Source organism: Prionailurus bengalensis, chromosome F2 (genome assembly GCF_016509475.1).
Source record: "Prionailurus bengalensis isolate Pbe53 chromosome F2, Fcat_Pben_1.1_paternal_pri, whole genome shotgun sequence".
NCBI classification, from domain to species: domain Eukaryota; kingdom Metazoa; phylum Chordata; class Mammalia; order Carnivora; family Felidae; genus Prionailurus; species Prionailurus bengalensis.
In genome coordinates, this window is record NC_057353.1 from 32,931,768 (window position 1) to 32,949,810 (window position 18,043).

The 18,043-nt window shown below is 37.8% G+C and overlaps 1 protein-coding gene across 7 annotated transcripts in view; it reads left to right on the forward strand.

The window, feature by feature from the left end:
- Positions 1 to 18,043, forward strand: part of RALYL (RALY RNA binding protein like) — a 724,524-nt gene that overhangs the window by 612,951 nt on the left and 93,530 nt on the right. For all 7 annotated transcript variants that reach the window (XM_043601289.1, XM_043601284.1, XM_043601288.1 and 4 more), the window contains one exon: positions 13,576 to 13,623. In XM_043601289.1, coding sequence (XP_043457224.1) covers positions 13,576 to 13,623 — 48 coding nt within the window. The remainder of the gene's footprint in view (positions 1 to 13,575; positions 13,624 to 18,043) is intronic.

An 18,043-nucleotide genomic window follows, 5' to 3' on the forward strand; every position in this document is an offset into this window, starting at 1 on the left:
AAATGACAGTGGTGGGGAAGAACTGACAATGTTTCTAAAGTTTATCTAGAGCTGAGAATAGTATATATAAAAAAAAACTTGAAGAATAGTAATTATGAAGGAGATGCTCCCTTCTACAAATGTGTAATTTAGGGATAAAAACTGGCAATTCAGTGAAAGTAGAATACAGACTGCAACAATAAGCTATGTTTATACATGATGGTACCCATGAGGGTAGTTATTGACAGCGTATAAACCAAGTCAATAAGGAATGGAAGAATCATTCAGCATTCCTTCTTGTTTGGGGCACATATGTATGTAGTTTTCTTTTGGACTGTTTTACTTAGCGTATATTGTAAGGAATGCCTCTGAACTTTATCAAATACCTCTTTAGCATCTACTGATGAAAATCATATTTTCCTCCTTTCATTTGTTTTTGTGCCAGATTGTGCTGATAGATTTTCAGACTTGAGTCCGATATTAGTTTCCTCTCCCTAGTTTACTTTGGCTTATCGTGTTGCTGTTTCTCTAGTAAGATTAAGACTGAATTCTCTTCTCTTTCATGTTTAGTCTGTAATAATGAACACGTTTAAGGTATATATTTTTCTGAGTCTAGTTTTTAGTGTGTCCCATAGGTTTTGGAAGAAACGTTCTTTTTATTTATTTCTAGATAATACGAAAATTCAATTTTGATTTCTTTAATTCTGCATAAGTTTGACTGAGAAAAGTCAAAGAGACTGGAACTGGTGCTAAGCAGAAAATCTTGTTTCTGTCACCATGTTTCCAAAGACTTGTAGGTGAATAGTTAAATGTTACATTTTAACAAAGTAATTTGATTTAATAAAATCATGAAATTTCAACTTGGAAGATATCCCAGAACTATGTAATGCATCGATTCTCTTCTCGATTCTCTTCTCTACAAAATCCCTAGCAAATGATTTTCAGGCGCTTCTTGAAGCACATGTATCTGTTACACTGTTATACTAGATCATACAGTGTTTTGTCATGGTATTTTTCTTTTTATGATTCTATTTTCTTGCCAAAACTACTAGACACTCAAGATATTCGGAACTCATTATTCTATTTCTTTGTTATATTTAGCAGTAACATTGTTCCTTGTAATTACTACCCTTTAAGACTTATTTTGCCTTCTGGACCCACAATGAATAAATTCAACGCCTCTGTCACTAGACAACCTTTCAAATAATTAAATAGTTAGCTGCCTTCTTTCCCGAAGGTTTTCTTCTCTAGACCAAACATCCTTATTTAATTCAACCGTTTTCATACAGAGTCATTTTTTGAGACTTATTGCCATCCTAATTTCTTTCATTTGTATGCATTCCAGTTGGTTAATATCCTTATGCAACTTTATTGAAATATGCTAAACTATTCCCAAAGATGTCTAAAAAGTAAGAGTCCAGTGGAATTATTATCTAGTTTTTTAAATACACTACTCTTTAGTTAATGCCCACTAGTCTTCTTGTACAGATTATATTACAATCTGAGGGAGAGTATCCAAAGAAGGAAGAAATTTGAAGAGCCTCTCTCTCTGAGGCTGAGATTCACCCCCCCCCCATAAGAGACGGTGTGACTGCAGCCTACTGTATGACAGAGAAATCAGTTGGGGTGTTGGTGGCCTGGGATAATGGGTAGGCACCCTCCTGCTGGGGTGCCAGTGAGCATCACTGGCTCTCCCACATGCTGCCGACAGCAGTGCCAGATGAGCAAGGAGAAAAGCCTATGGAAACCTGGAAAAGAAGCTGCTTCCTCTTCTTTGCCTTGTGGTTTTACTCCAGTGCCCTCTGACAAACCCTAACATAGTGCCAACGGACAAATGGGCGATGTTTATAGAATCTAGCTCCATTAACACAAAGCAAGAGCAAAACAAACAAACAAACAAAAAAGGTGGATCTAGAATAGATATCAATTTATTGGCAGAAAAGTCTCAGGATGCCTGGGTGGTTCAGTTGGTTAAGCGACCAACTCTCGATTTTAGCTCATGTCGTGATCTCACCATTCGTGGGTTCAAGCCCCATTGGGCTCTGTGCTGAGATTGCTGAGCCTGATTGGGATTCTCTCTCTCTCTCCCTCTCTGTCTGCCCCTCCCCAGCTTGTTCTCTCTCTCAAAAAGTAATTAAACATAAAAAAAAAAATTGTTGGTAGAAAAGGCTAACCCAACACAGCAATTGTTTTATTTTTTAATGTTTATTTATTTTTGAGAGAGTGAGAGAGAGAAACCATGCACACGAGTGGGGGAGAGGCAGAGAGAGGGAGACAGTATCTGAAGCAGGCCGGGCACTGTCAGCACAGGGCCCAACGTGGGGCTCGAACTCACAAACTGTGAGATCATGACCTGAGCCGAAGTTGGATGCTCAACCGACTGAGCCACCCAGGTGCCCCAACACAGCAATTGTAATGGTCTAAACATACTAATATTAATATTCAGGTGTTTGAAAATTTTAATATAGACATTTTTCCTACCAAAAGTAATAACAATACATATTATAGCAGAAATTGTCACAGACACATAACATTCAATTCAAAATATTTCAAATGGATGAGTGCAAACACTCTGCCTTTTCAGAGCTCACAATCCAGTGCAATAAACTCATAGATGGTCACTTCTTATATGATATGGTCAGATAGAAGTATGCATAAGGAGCTGTAAGAATGAAATCTGAACATTTATGGCTGAATTCAGTTAAAACAAAGAGATAGATAATACTCTACAGGATTTTGACATGAATCCACCTGGAATATTTTACTCTGGAAACTTCCATGTCAAGAAATTAAGACAAATTAGATTAAGTTCAAAGAAGGAAGACAAGAATGATGAATGGAATAAAGAGATTGGTTTGTGAAGGGAAAGGCTAACAGAAATAAATCTATATAGATTAGCTAAGTGACAGGAAAAGCAGAGAGCTGACAAGCAAGAATTAAGTGTCAATTCAAAAAGACTATAATCAAGGAATAGCACAATACATGGAATTCAGTGTAACCCCACAGACTTTATACTTGGGGAAGATGTGGGGCTTGAGTTTGGCCTTTAAGAATGGATAATATTCAACTGAAAGAAGATATAACATGTTGACAGATGGAGAGTTTGAGCAAAAACCTGTAATTGGAAACTGTTGAGCAACCAGTTGGGATAATACAGAAGACTGTGAAGAGACATGAGAATGTCTCCCTATGGCCACAAGGAATGTTTCTCTGCCACAAGAGTATATGTTGAGAAATGCTGAATGGTTGAAAGAGTAGTTGAATGAATTATTAGAGAATATTGAAGAAGGATCCGTGTTTCGGAGAACACTGAATACTAAAGAGTCTGAACATTACCTTGTAGGCCACAGGGAATAATTGAAGAGTTTTTGTTGTTGCTTTATTTTTGATATTTTGTAAAAAGGTTGCTTTCAAGTCACTAGCAGTGTATATCATGGGCAGAGATGTAGATATCCTTGGGACCAGAAATACCGGTTTGGAGATCATTTCAGTGGTCCAGGCAAGACTATTTATCTGTAGGCCAGACCTTGTCAATAGCTAGATTCTTCATTCTCTTGCCTTCACGGTTATAGCTCTCTTACAAGGTATGTCATGCTGTTGCAAAAAAGTAAATTTTAATTTCATTATAGCTTTATCAAGTAATTATTAATTAAAAAGAATCATTTTCTTTTCATTTATTCTAGACCAGAAGACAAAAGCAAAAACTAAACACAATTTTGGAATTTCATGTGTAAGCAGAACCAGGCATAGAGAAAGGCAGCAAGCACGCCCCATTCAGGAAGATACTTCCAAAATCACAATCCCTGTGTTAACTCAGCCAAAACACAGAAAAATAATTCTTTTTCCCCTCCTTTTTCTCTCTTGTTCCCAGAATGCACTCTCTTCACCTGCTTTAGTTAAAGTAATTATCCATTAAGTGTGTGAAACAGGGAGCTTGACTCCATCGTCTAAAAGACCAGAACTCATACCTGAGCTGGCTGGATTGTTTTCATCTTTTCAATTTCTTAGTTACTGCATCTTAGTTACTTGCTAAGCTCCCAGGTCTGATCCCCAATTAAGGAACTCAATGAATGCGTCACAATTCTTTAGGTTCCCACTCACCTCCTCCCTCAATTCCAGAGTCCTTGGTAGTAAATCAAGTGTTTTGTCACTGAAACTTAGACTAAGCAGCTTCTTTAACTGTTTTTGAATTTTTAATGTATGTGTGTGTGTCTGTCCATTACACACACACACTCCAAAGTAAAATTAAATTTTTGTGTATTCCCTAAAAGAAAATAGACAGATTTTTGGCCACATACATATTATCTTGACACAGTTTATAAATCTGTTCAACTGTATATTCTCTGGCATTTGGAAACCTACACCAGATTTGATGACAAGTTAGAAATAGGATCCTATAGATACCTCTGAGGATACTTATACCAACAATCTTAACCATGGAGAAGTATGCTCCGGAAATTCAGTCAGTTAGCCTACATCATGACCTCTGCATTGATGACTTCCACAGGTACTCTGAAGAAAAGTTGTGCTGATGACATAGAGTAATAAAAAACACACTGTTTTACAAACTTATTCCACGTTTTCCTACCACCAATTCTTGACCTTCTGGAATGGCCTCCTTTTGAACATTCACTTGTCAAATTCCTAACCTTTACAAAGACCAATTCAAATGCCATCTTTTTCTAAAGCCTTGCTTGATATCTGTGTCCCACCAATCACATCCTAATTCTTCTGTCTATAAGCTTCATAGAAGTTTTAATCTCTATTTTGGCATTTTTTTTCAAATTCTGCTTAAATTATATTCATATGTATATTTGTCTAATCCCTTACACTTAGACTGACATTCCTTGAAGTTAGAAGCCATGTTCTGCAGATATTCTTATTCACAACTCCCAATATCATGCCTGACTTAAAATACTCAGCAATTGATTATTCCATTTAATTTGGGAAGCCAGATATAGCAATTGAGAAGGTTCCAGTAGCAGTTACTATTGGCAGGATGTCTGTAATGAAACCATTAAAAAGCTCCCTCCTTGTGCTAGGAAGTTTATTCATTTTCTTCAGATTATATTTTAATGAAGTTCTGCAATGGAAAATAAAAAGGAATACTTTTGTGTATTAGTCTAGTCAGAGGAAGCTGGTTTTATGAATTTAAAGGGATTAGATAAAATTGATCTCATATATTGCAAATCCTAATGAGTTGTGATTTCTTCTTCTATAAATGAAGAAGTTTAAATTAAATTTCAGGGAAGCTATTTGGTGTCATTTAATCTTCAGTAATAAAATAAAGATTGTGAGTGTGCAACTCTAAACAATTACTAATTCCAGTTTCTCATTAAGTTTTGAGGGAATCTGAGCAGGTAGAACAAAGTAGGATAAAAGTCATAGAAGTGTACCAGATTTAAAAATTTTAAAATATGCACTATTTATTTGTGTGAAATATTCAAAACTGTTGTTTCACTTTTTTAAAAGTCAAGTACCTGCCCCTTGCCAGTGACCACGCCTTTAAACAACAGAAGCCTTGACATTTCCTTGACTTAGTTCCTTCTTAGAAACTGCCTAAAACATGTAATTTATGACCATTTTGTTTTCAGTGGACTAAGAACCAGATTGCCATACAAAGCTACTACAATGCAAGTTGCAAAATTTCTACCTTTAAAAACAAAAACAAACAAACAAACAAAAAACAGAAAAAAAGGGAAAAGGAAGAGAAAAGAAAATTATCTCATGAACATAACCATTTATGAGGAAAGGAAAGACTGTCTCTTTTTAACTTGAAAGACAAGTCTTTCCCGGCAATAAAATCCTAGAATACATAAAACACCTTAAAAACCTGAACATGACTTCTGGAAATGCCATTTTTTGACAACTAATTTCAAATAGAGTTTCACACAGAAAGAAAAGGAAGGGATTTTTAAGAGAGACAAAGCTGGGGAAGGGAAAAGAAAATATAAGGAGCTAGTGGCAGGAAAACTGGGGAAGCATAATTGTCACAAATCAGACTTGCCCTGTGGTTATCTCTTTTCACCTCTTTGCATCTCTTTTTCTTCCTTGGAAAGCCAGCTTGAGTTTGCAGCCTATGACCTGAACCGACTACAGCCATGACATTTCTGCTAAAAGCCCAAACCATTAAGACAAAAACAGGCTTGTCATGATTACCAAGACAGGTCTGTTTGTGCATTTCATTTCATTTTGAACTTTGACAGGTAAAATTGAGTTCCTGATGGCAGACGGTGGGACTTGGAGATCAAACAGTCAGGATGCTCAGCTACCACTTGTTCTTGCAAATACGTCTTAGCAGTCAGGAATGAACAAAAAATAAGCAGATTGGACAAGATAATTTAAGCAGCAGCTAAGAAAAATAAAAATGATTTCTTTTTTCTCATGCATTTTTAAACTTCCAGAAGGCTGTTAAATTATTGAAGTATTTCCTAATGGTATGAGACACATGAGTGGAATCATCATTGTCATCCCCATTAATAGCATATTTATTAATTGGTCCATATGTCATAGTTGGCACTTGGGGAGTTTAAAAAGAGAGAGGAGACATATATAAAAATTAAGATGAATTTGTATATCTTTAAGTGTTCTCATCATCATGTTCATAAATCTTTAAAATGCTCTCTTGAACATCTGAAGATAAATAGTTATATATGCTAAAGCATTACCATTATTAAGTTTATTAAGTTAACAAATATCTAATGCAACATGACACAATAAGAAAAATCACCAACTTCCGATTCAGATAAACCTGGGTTTAAATATCAGCTCTATGAAAAATGATTAAAAATTGTCACTAGAAACTGTGCTACTCCATCTTGCACTTGCAGTTTGCAAAGATTAAATAGATTGTTCAGTGTTGCTATGAGCTAATTCATTCCCCCAAAATTCACCTGTTGAAACCCTAATCCACAGTTCCTCAAAATGTGACTATATTGGGAGGTAGTCTTTAAAGAAGTGATAAACTGAAAATGAGGTCATATTGGTGGACCCTAATCCAATATGACAGGTATTCTTATAAGAAGAAGAAATTAGGACTCAGACAACACAGAGGGATGACCACATGCGGAGACAAGAAGGTAGCCATCTGCCAAGTAAAGAAAGTGGCCTCATGAGGGGCTTCGGTGGCTCAGATTAAGCTTCCGATTCTTGATCTCAGCTCAGGTCATGATGTCAAGATTCATGAATTGGGCCCTGCACTGGCAGTGTGGGGAGCATTCTTAGCATTCTCTCCTCCCTTTCTTTCTGCCCCTCCTACCCCCCCATCTCTCTCCTTTTCTCTCTGTCCCTCCCCAGTTCACTCTCTCTCTCTCTCTCTCTCTCAAAATACATAAACTTTAAAAAAAAGTGTTCTTGGGGTGCCTGGGTGTCTCAGTCAGTTAAGTGTCCAACTTCAGCTCAGGTCATGATCTCCTGGTCCGTGAGTTTGAGCCCCGTGTCGGGCTCTGTGCTGATAGCTCAGAGCCTAGAGCCTGCTTCAGAGTCTGTCTCTCCCTGCTCTCCCCCACCCCCCATTCGTGCTCTGTCTCTCTGTCTCTCTCTTTCAAAAATAAACAAACGTAAAAAAAAAATTTTTAAAGGAGCCTCAGAAGAAATCAAACCTGTTAACACCTTGACCTTGAATTCCTAGCCCCCAGAATTGTGAGAAAATAAATTTTTGTTCTTTAAGCCTCCTAGTGTGTGGTGTTTTGTTATGGCCACCCTAGCAAACTAGCACAAATGTCATACAAAGTCAGTGGCAAGCTGGGGCCCAGACTCAGAGCTTTCATAGTTTCAAACTCTGTCTCCTGTCAACATCTGACCAAACTATTTTGCTTTTACTCCTCTTCCCTGACCTCTACAATTCTACGATCCCCAAGACCGACCTCCATTTCCTCTCTCTCTATGCTCACTCCTGAAGATCTCACCTTTTTAATGGCCTTATTGCCATGAGCATGCTCATAACTCCTGGACTCACTTTCCCAGCAAGCCCTCTCTTTGGGGTTCACCTCAGTAAGACTCATCAATCACCCATGAAAGTGTTTCTTGATTGAATCAGAAGCATCCAAATGCTATCTTATCCAAAACTGAACTCAAGATTTTCCTCTAGAACCTCTTCCTCCCAATCTTTCCCAGGTTGAGAAAGGATAACAGAGTCTGCCCAGTTTCCGACACTGACTCAGTGAGAAATCCACTTGAGTCTGCCTCCAAAACGTGTCCTGAACCTGTTGACCCCTCTCCCTGTTTTCTGCTGCAGTGTTGCTGAGGACACTGTTCTTGTCTGAGTAATAACAGTAGCCCTGGACTGACCCTCTGGCTTCATTGGGTCCAGCAGGATTTTTCCTGACCTGTACCTTTTGTGCCTTCTGTTCCCTCTGTCCCTTTTCTCTCCTGGCTCTTCATAGGACCTTTCTCATCCTTCAAGCCTCCAGTTGTATGTCACCCCCTCAGAGAGGCCGGGCTTGATTCATCTCTTTAAATAGTTCTCCCCTTTCTGTCTTTCTCTATCCCATTCATTTACTTCCGAGTATTTCCAATGTAAAATGGTTTTCTTCTAAGCTTTTTATCTGTCTCCACCACTGTCAAAGAAAAAAAATGCAACATACAAATTAGACAGGCACAGAAAGACTGTATTCAGGACTCTCTAGAGGACAGAGGTTGAACTCAGTTCTGCTGAAACACGATGCAGGGGAGTTTGTGAGATGCAGGGTGAGCTAGTGGCAATAGAAGAGAGATGGATCAATATCATAAAGTCATCTGTGTTTGCTAATTGGCGCATACCAAAGTTAGGCTCCTACCTTGCTTCTGTTTTTTTAAATGTTTATTTTTTATTTTTGAGAGACAGGGAGAGAAGCAGAGAGAGAGGGAGACACAGAATCCAAAACAGGCTCTAAAATCTGAGCTGTCAGCACAGAGCCCGATGCAGGGCTTGAACTCATGAACCATGACATCATGACCTGAGCTGAAGTCGGACGCCTAACTGACTGAGCCACGCAGGTGACCCGTTTGCTTCTAAACCTAAGTGCCAAGTACAGTTCCTAACACACATGTCCTCAATCAAATTTTGATAAATGAGCATATGAATGAATATGCTTTACTAGAATACTTGACCTGTGTTATCTAGGGTATTTAGTATTCTCTATGAAATATGGCCTTTTGTAGCAACGTGGATGGAACTGGAGAGTGTGATGCTAAGTGAAATAAGTCATACAGAGAAAGACAGATGCCATATGTTTTCACTCCTATGTGGATCCTGAGAAACTTAACAGAAGACCATGAGGGAGGGAAGGAAACAAACAAGGTTAGAGAGGGAGGGAGCCAAACCATAAGAGACTCTTAAAAATGGAGAACAAACTGAGGGTTGATGGGGGATGGGTGGGAGGGGAGGGTGGGTGAGGGGTACTGAGGAGGGCACCTGTTGGGATGAGCACTGGGTGTTGTATGTAAACCAATTTGACAATAAATTTCATATTAAAATATATATATATATGTATATATATATACACATATATATATATATATTCTCTAGACCTCAGCGTCCTGTAAAACTGGAATAATACTCTACATCTTATAGATTGTTGTTAAGATTAAATAACATTATGTGTGTTAAAATACAAAGAATAAGGCTTCAATAAGTAGAATGTTTTCTTCTCCAGATGCTGTGTTTCTAAACAAAATCTAGATAAGTCTCTTAAAATGATAATCTTTTTTTTCTGTGCTTTGGCTGTTGGGAACCTCATTTGTGTTATATAAACACAATATATAAACACATTGTATTATATAAACACAAATGCTTTTATGCATACATTTGTATTCTACCAGCATATTCCTTTTTTCCCAGCTTTATTGAAATATAATTGACATATAATGTTGTGCAAGTTTAAGGTATACACAATGTGTTGATTGGATACACTTAATATATTGCAAAATGATTACCACCAAGCATTAGCCAACTTCTCCACCACATCACACAATTACTAGCTCCTTTTTTTTTTTTTTTTGAGAGAGAGAGAGAGAGAGATAGGGAGCAAGTGACTGAGGGGCAGAGAGAGAGGGAGAGAGACTGAGAAGAAAGGCTCGCCCGAAGCAGGGCTCACGGATTTTTTTTTACCCAAAGTGGGGCTTAAGCTCATCTGAGGCGGGGATTGAACTCACCTAATGTGGGACTTGAACTTACGAACCATGAAATCATAACGTGAACTGAAGTCGGATACTTAATGACTGAGCCACCCAGGCACCCAATTTCTAGTTAGTTCTTATGTGTCCATCAACAGAAAAATGAATAAAGAAGGTGTAGTGTGTGTGTGTGTGTGTGTGTGTGTGTTCAACAATAAGAAAGAAAGAAATCCTGCCATTTGAAGACAACGTGGGTGGGCCTTGAGGGCATTATGCAAAGTGACATAAATCAGGCATAGAAGGATAGTGTGTAATACTACTTACATGTGGAATCTGAAAAAGCTTAACTCATAGAAACAGAGTAGAATGGTGGTTACCAGAGACTGGGGGGTTGGGGGTGTGTAGAGGAAATGGAAAGATATTAGTCAAAGAATACAAACTTCCAGTTACAAGATGAGTAAGTACTACAGATCTACCAAGATATTCTTAAAAATAAACATAAGAAAATATGATGGTTACTCATGACAAATGTGAGTCGAAGTAGCATAACTTTAAACTTTGAGACTTCCAGACACGTGTTTGGATCCCGTGTCATCATATGCCTTGTTTCCACAGAAGCGAGTAAATTGCAGTGAAAGAGGCATATGCACTGCTGTATCAGAAAGGTTTTGAGGTGAACTTTACACGGTAGGGATTGGTGGTAGCCAATAGGTGGTCTTTAAAATCTCTTAACATCATAGTCGTATCTACACCAGCAAAATCAGCAAAACAAACTGAAGCATAAAGCACTACTACCTTAACAATCTGTGACTGTCAGACGAAAGTGGCTATTTTTCTCTTTAGACAATAGTCTCCACGACCTCCTTGTTTTGCATAACAATGCAGCAGCATTGGCCTGACCATCGCCCTCCATCCAGACACTCACTGAGAGTACATCTGCGCTTTGCGTTTCAGAACTTGAGTTCAAACTCACCATGTTCCATTAGACAGTGTTAGAGGCAGAACTAACTCTAATAGGCCTGGTATGCTATATCCAGCTTTTCCCCGCTATGCAGTGAGTGTAAAAAGATATAAACACCTTTATCTCTAAAACCAGGAATAACAAGTGCTTCTTAATACGTTCTTTCAATTTTCCTGATTTAAAAAAAATAGTTACAAAATAAAGGATTGTTAAATGGATCAATTGGGGAATATAAAATTACTTGCCTGTCTCATGGTGGCTCCTCAAAAAGTTAAACATAAAATTACTTTATGATCCAACAATTCCAGTCTAGTTATATATATCCCAAAGGGATGAAAGTAGGGACTCTAACAAATGCTTGCACAAAGTGTTCATACTACCCTATTCACAACAGCCAAGAGGTGGAAACCCCTCAAATGTCTGTCAACAGATGAGTAAACAAAAAGTGATGTGTGTGTGTGTACACACAGTATTATATTATTCAGTGATAAAAAGGAATGAAATTCTTGTGCCTGGGCAGCTCAGTCAAGTGTCTGACTTTGGCTCAGGTCATGATCTCACGGTTCATGAGTTCGAGTCTTGCATCGGACTCTCTGCTCTCAACACCAAGCCCACTTCAGATCCTCTATCTCCCTCTCTCTTTGCCCCACTCCTGCTTGTGCTGTCTGTCTGTCTCTCTCAACATAAATAAATAAACTTAAAAAAAATGATTGAAATTCTCATGTATAGTACAATAGGGATAAACCTTGAAAATAATATGCTAACTGAAAAAAACAGGCTAAGAAGGACAGATATTGTATGATTCCACTTACATGAGGTACTTAAAAGAGGCAAATTCAGAGACAGAAAGTAGGATGAGATTACCAGGGGTTGAGGGGACTGGGGGATGGGGAGCGACAGAATGCTCAATGGGTACAGAATTTCTTTTGGGGATAATGAAAAATTCCTGGAAATGGATTGTGTGATCTTTAAACAACATTGTGAATGTACTCAATGTCACTGAATCGTATACTTAAAATGGTCAGAATGGTAAATTTTGTTATGTATGTTTCATGCCAATAAAAAATTAATAAATAAACGTTAAAAATCATCATTCCCTTATAGTATAGATACTTCGTTCATCATGAGTTTAAATTTCTTGCAGGTGGGGGAGGGTTGTACAGTGAGATGGAAAAATGCTTCAGACATGGATTCAGGAGCCTTCTCCAGTCTCAGCTCCGTCACTCACTAGCAAAAAGAATTTGAGCAAGTCACTTAGGTCCTTTGCACCTTAGCTTCTTCTAGTTACAGTATCCAACTGAGTTGTTCTGAGTACAAAAATTAAAGAAAATAATGCATATAAAGGGCTTTGTAAATTCCAACACTTATATAAGTAGATTAGAGCAGTTTTATGATGTATTCCTTTAAGAAACTTAATCTTTTCACTGAAATATACTTATTGCTACTTAAGTATTCTAAAATATTAAGGTATTGTTGGCAAGATTCAGCCAAGGTGGATTTTTTTTCTCTGTAGATTGACTCATAGGTTTTTAGAGTGAAAATAAAAGGGCACATGGGTGGCTTGTCAGTTTAGCGTTCTACTCTTGGTTTCAGCTCAGGCCATTATCTCATGGTCATGAGATTGAGCCCCAAGTCTAGCCTCACCTTGAACCCTGCATGGAACCCACATCGTTGTCATTGTGGAGGTCCCGTGGAGCCCCCATCAGGCTCAGGGCTGGGAATGGAGCCTGCTTACAATTCTCTCTCCCCCTCTCCCTCAGCCCTTCCCCTATGCATACTTGTCCTCTCTCAAAAAAAATAAGAAATTAAAAAATTTTTAGGGGCGCCTGGGTGGCGCAGTCGGTTAAGCGTCCGACTTCAGCCAGGTCACGATCTCGCGGTCCGGTCCGTGAGTTCGAGCCCCGCGTCAGGCTCTGGGCTGATGGCTCAGAGCCTGGAGCCTGTTTCCGATTCTGTGTCTCCCTCTCTCTCCGCCCCTCCCCCGTTCATGCTCTGTCTCTCTCTGTCCCAAAAATAAAAATAAACGTTGAAAGAAAAAAAAAATTAAAAAAAATAAATAAAAATTTTTTAAATAAAAATAGGATGAAAAATGCTAAATTTCTAAAAAACGACATTTCTACTTAGCATTCTTATAGTCAGTAGTGAGTCATTAAGCCTTTCCTTTCCATACCTTTTGTTCGTTGTTTAGCCTCTTTGTACATACCTTAGGAAGAAAATGATAACTATGTTGTATGTGGTCTGGAAAAAGGTCTTCATTCATATTTAATTACAAATATTAACAAATTTTGTTTTGCTACCTGCTCTCATCTTCCATCCCAAACCATGCATACCATTGTTAGTCTTTGTATTGCCAGACATACAATAATTTGACATGGCACTGTATCCAATTGGACATTGTCTTGTAAAACCCTTTGGAAACATAATTACATTGAGAACTAAGTATTTAAAAAGTAACAAATTTCTAGTAATAACCTCATAACTTTATGCCAGAATGAGTGTGGTTGAGCAAGTGTCAACTAATTTTTTGTTTCCCTCCTTAGTGGTTATGTCTTTGACTATGATTACTACAGAGAAGATTTCTACAATCGGTATGTAAATTTTTCATTCTTGTTTCCTCTTGGTTTAAATGATCTTTTAACTGTTTTGCACATTTCATTCCTAGATATTCTTGACTGATATTTGAAATAAAGAAAATTCTTTTAAGTCCCAAAAAGTATAATATAGGCAGATTTTCCTATTTTTATTGTGCTTACTGAAGCCTAGTGCATCTTGGACTTTTAGGACTTCAGAGGTTCTTAAGCCTAAAATTCAGTTATTGAATATTTGAATAATATTCCAAAAAATTTAATTAACCAATACTGTTTTCCGGTTCTGTTGTTGACTTAAAATTCTTCAAGATTGAGAGTTTGGTAAACTCAGAAAATGACTCCAACCTTCCAAAATACATCTGCTTTCATCTGACACATTGCAATGCTGTATTGGTTAGATTCAATTAAATACCAGACAGTTCTTGCTCTGCATAGTAGTGTTGGATCATAAAGGAAACCATACCAAGTGATGTTAATAATCAGTGGAAAAAACAGAATTTTCCATGAGGTCTAAAAATGTAAAAACATTACAGACTCTCCTACTGTTGGTTATAAATAATAGGGAAACACAGTAAAATAGCTTTAAGTGCACTATAATTTAAAACAGTAAAAAATGAGAATTACCGTGTTTTACTTCTTTGTAAAAAAGACCTGTCAAAAGTAGTTTGAACCGTGCTTGCTTTCTCGTACAACTTACAGCACGGAACTAGCACACCTCTTGTGCCTTGGTGAGTTGTCATATTCTTTTCTCAGGCTGGACCAACGTCAGCAGTATATCAGTATTGTGAAGCATCTCTGAGAGTTCTTCAGTGTGTAGTTCTTTTGCGAGTGTCACTTCTTCTGGGGCATCCTCATCCCTTTTTACCACTTGACAACAATTTTCCTCATTTATGTCAATGTGTTTGCTTTAATAAGGTCCCCAGGCTCAATATCTAGAGTCTCTCCAATAGAAGAGTGTCAGCAATCCTCACTCAGCTATTCCTCCTCGACTTCTCCATTACACCTAATTTTATTTCATTTCCAGTGCTATCCTTCCTCTGTTCTTGGCTGCACTTTCATCTTTGTTGACCAATTTCCTCTTTGGAGTGTCCGTTTTTGTCAAGTGCCACATGGGTTTGTCACGGGCAACAAGGAGACGATACAACTACATGGTTACTGTCTGTGTGTGAACTGAATAACAGATGCAGCACAACCAGACGGACTTTGAATGAAGTGATGTAACTGATCACTGATCGTGATGCACATCTGTTATTTACAGCGATTTGTGGACTGAAAAACTAGCAGCAAAGTTCAGACTGTATGAAATTACTCACAGTTAGTATATTGTGGTAACTGAAATTTGATTTGTGCTATGTGGAGACTGCTGTTATTTAACTAAATATTGGTCATGGCAATTCAGAGATACACAGAGCAAGGGCCGACTGTACATAGGTCGTTAGACCACACACACACACAAACGAGGTAAATATCTTTTAAGCTGTTAATTGTAAGTTCTAGTCAAACAAAATAACAAAAAATGCCAAGGTATAAAAATGCAAAATAGTTTTGCATTTAGAATAAGAGTTTGTAATGGACATTTTAAATAGGGAAGAAACTTCACCATCCCTTGGGAGCGCCTTGTTCTTTTTGCTCTAGCCACACGGCTCCTTTTTCAGTTCCACAAGAACACCATGGACCCTCCCACCCCAACACCTTCCTCTGTGCTGCTCCTTCTCCTCATACCTCCCTCTGCCATCTAGTTAACCTGACTTCATCCCTCAGATCTCAGCATGAACACCACTCTCAGACTAAATTAGGTTCCTCTGTGGGCCTCTCTCAGCGCCCAGTATTGTTCCTTCACAGCACTTCTGGTTTTTACTGTTGCGTTTCTTTGTGGTGACAGTATTTGATTTATGTCTGCCTCTCTTCCTCCATGAAGGCAGGAAAGATGCCCAGTTTTTCTTATTATTGTATCCTCAGGCACTATCATTAAGGCTCAAACATAGTGGATACCCAATTTGTATTAATTCATCTCCTTTGTTTAGAGAGACTTTGGTTTTCCCAAGATCATAGAGTAAATTCATGACAAAACTACAATCATAAACTATTCCTTTAGATTCAATAACTGACTGTGTGAATACGCAAAACAGAAGGAGAACAATTCAGAGTTAAATAAAAGGAGACAGCCTTACCTAAAGGGAAATAGGACCCACAATCATACCTTCATAACCACTATGTTCAACTGCTTAGTTAAGCAAGTTATTTCACTAGTGATGCCTTTATGACAAAATATGAATCTTAAATGATAATTTTCTCAAAGGATCTTTATAATTTCTATAAAATATAGTATTTTATTTTAAATACTAAATAGTTTATAATAACTTGTCCTAAAAATGACCTGAAGGTCTGGCAGTATTAAAAAATCCCATTTACTATTAAGGAAAGATAACATTTCAATAGTCTGCATACCATTTGAAAATTTTAGTTTTTGACAATGCTAAAGACATCTTCTAATACAGCTTTTTTTTCAGGATGTAGAACAATGTCCTAATTGCTATGAATAAAGTTTTCAATTCACGTACATTGTGTTTTAATCTGTCAGTATAGAACTGTTTTAGAATTGTAATCTCTCGAGTGTTTTCAATCTTGTGGCATCCTTCTACATTTAAAGAATTTCTGCTTAGGGGCACCTGGGTGGCTCAGTCGGTTAAGCATCCTACTTCAGTTCAGGTCATGGTCTCGTAGTCCGTGGGTTCGAGCCCTACATCGGGCTCTGTGCTAACATCTCAAATCCTGGAGCCTGCTTCAGATTCTGTGTCTTCCTCTCTCTGCCCCTCCCCCACTCATGTTTTGTCTTTCTGTGTCTCTCAAAAATGAATAAATGTCAAAAAAAAATTTTTAAGAATTTCTGCTTAAAATGGCTCAATAAAAATCATTAGCTAGATGATAGATAAATAGATAGATAGATAGATAGATAGAGATAGACATGATAGATAAATCTATCCTTACCTGCCACAGAGCAAGAGCCTTAATCAGCCAAATAGTTACAGAGCTTGAAGCTTTCAGATGGCTTTCCGCTACACAAAAAAGCTAGCCTTGAACAATTCCCAAAATAATTTGTTTGTCTTATATAAAACCTGTTTGGCTTATAAGTACGCAAAAGATCAGTATTGTTGTGTTGCTAACTGACTGTCTAAGCAATCTGTGCTCTTATTAGTTTATTTTCCATTTCTCACACTTGGCTAAGAAAGACATAAGCATTTGCCACTAGTGGATAGAGTCAGGAGTTCCCTGTGAAAATAGATTCTCATGAAAGGAAAACAGAATGGAGAGGCTGGACAATATAAATAGCTTACAAAGTGTTAACAATTTTATCCACAGTAATCTCTCATAAATTACACTCTGCTTGAATTTGTGGTTAATTTTTTTTCTCTTTTTACTAGTGGTGCAAACTTGGGCAAGTTATTTAATACTACAAAATATGTTATTTCATCCACGATGTGAGCAAGAAATTAATATCTGCATCATAAGATTGTTCTGAGGATTAAATGAAGTAACATATGTATAATGATCAGCATTATGCTTGGTATATTTTTACTGCATAATCAATGTTAACTACTAATAATTGTTAACAGTAACCATTAACAATAATGATGAATGTATTTCTCTGACTGATATTCACGTAGCATCGGCCCTGTGAAAAATAAACTGGTAGGTCAGTTGGTCCAAAACAGTCTATTGTGATGAATCCAGATTATTCTGTTTTATGGTTTTCCCTTTTCCTGCTCCCAGCGCATTCTGGTTGGAGCTAAACACACTTACTTGCAGAGAGAGGACCCTCAGCTATTTCCTTTAACCCCAAGCGGCCTTGTTTTTGGTTCTGAAAACAGAAATCACTTAGTTACATGTAACAGGGATAATTGTATGTAAAAACTTTCTAACTAGGTATTAAGGAACTGAAAAAGCAAAAAGAAAACACTATGGTGTAATGGAGTTAGCCACTACAGGAAGCAGCTACCAACTCCAAGTTTGGGAAAACAGAGGATGAGGTTGGGGATTATCAAAATTTAATGTAGAAAAGGGGAGTTACAGAGCAGAAACTCTGCTCAGCTGGTGCTGCTTTATCTGAACCCAAAGGGGGAACTTGGGGTTTGAAACCTAGACCTTCTTAAGGGAAGGTGAAGGGACTGTCCTGCATGTGTTGCAAAGTCACTTAAACTGGAGTCATCTGAGTAGTGACTGAGTGGGCTAAGCCCAGCAAGGAGCCAGTTGGTCCCCACGGGAATGTAGTTGGCAGAGTCCCAACTCCAACTGTGGTTAAAGGTGGGTCTGAAGCTGAGAGATAATAGCTTAGTCTCTGACATACATCCACATCCTATTGTTATCCGATTTCTGCCAGGTTTGGGGATTTTAATGTGACTGGGGATTTTCAACCCTTAGA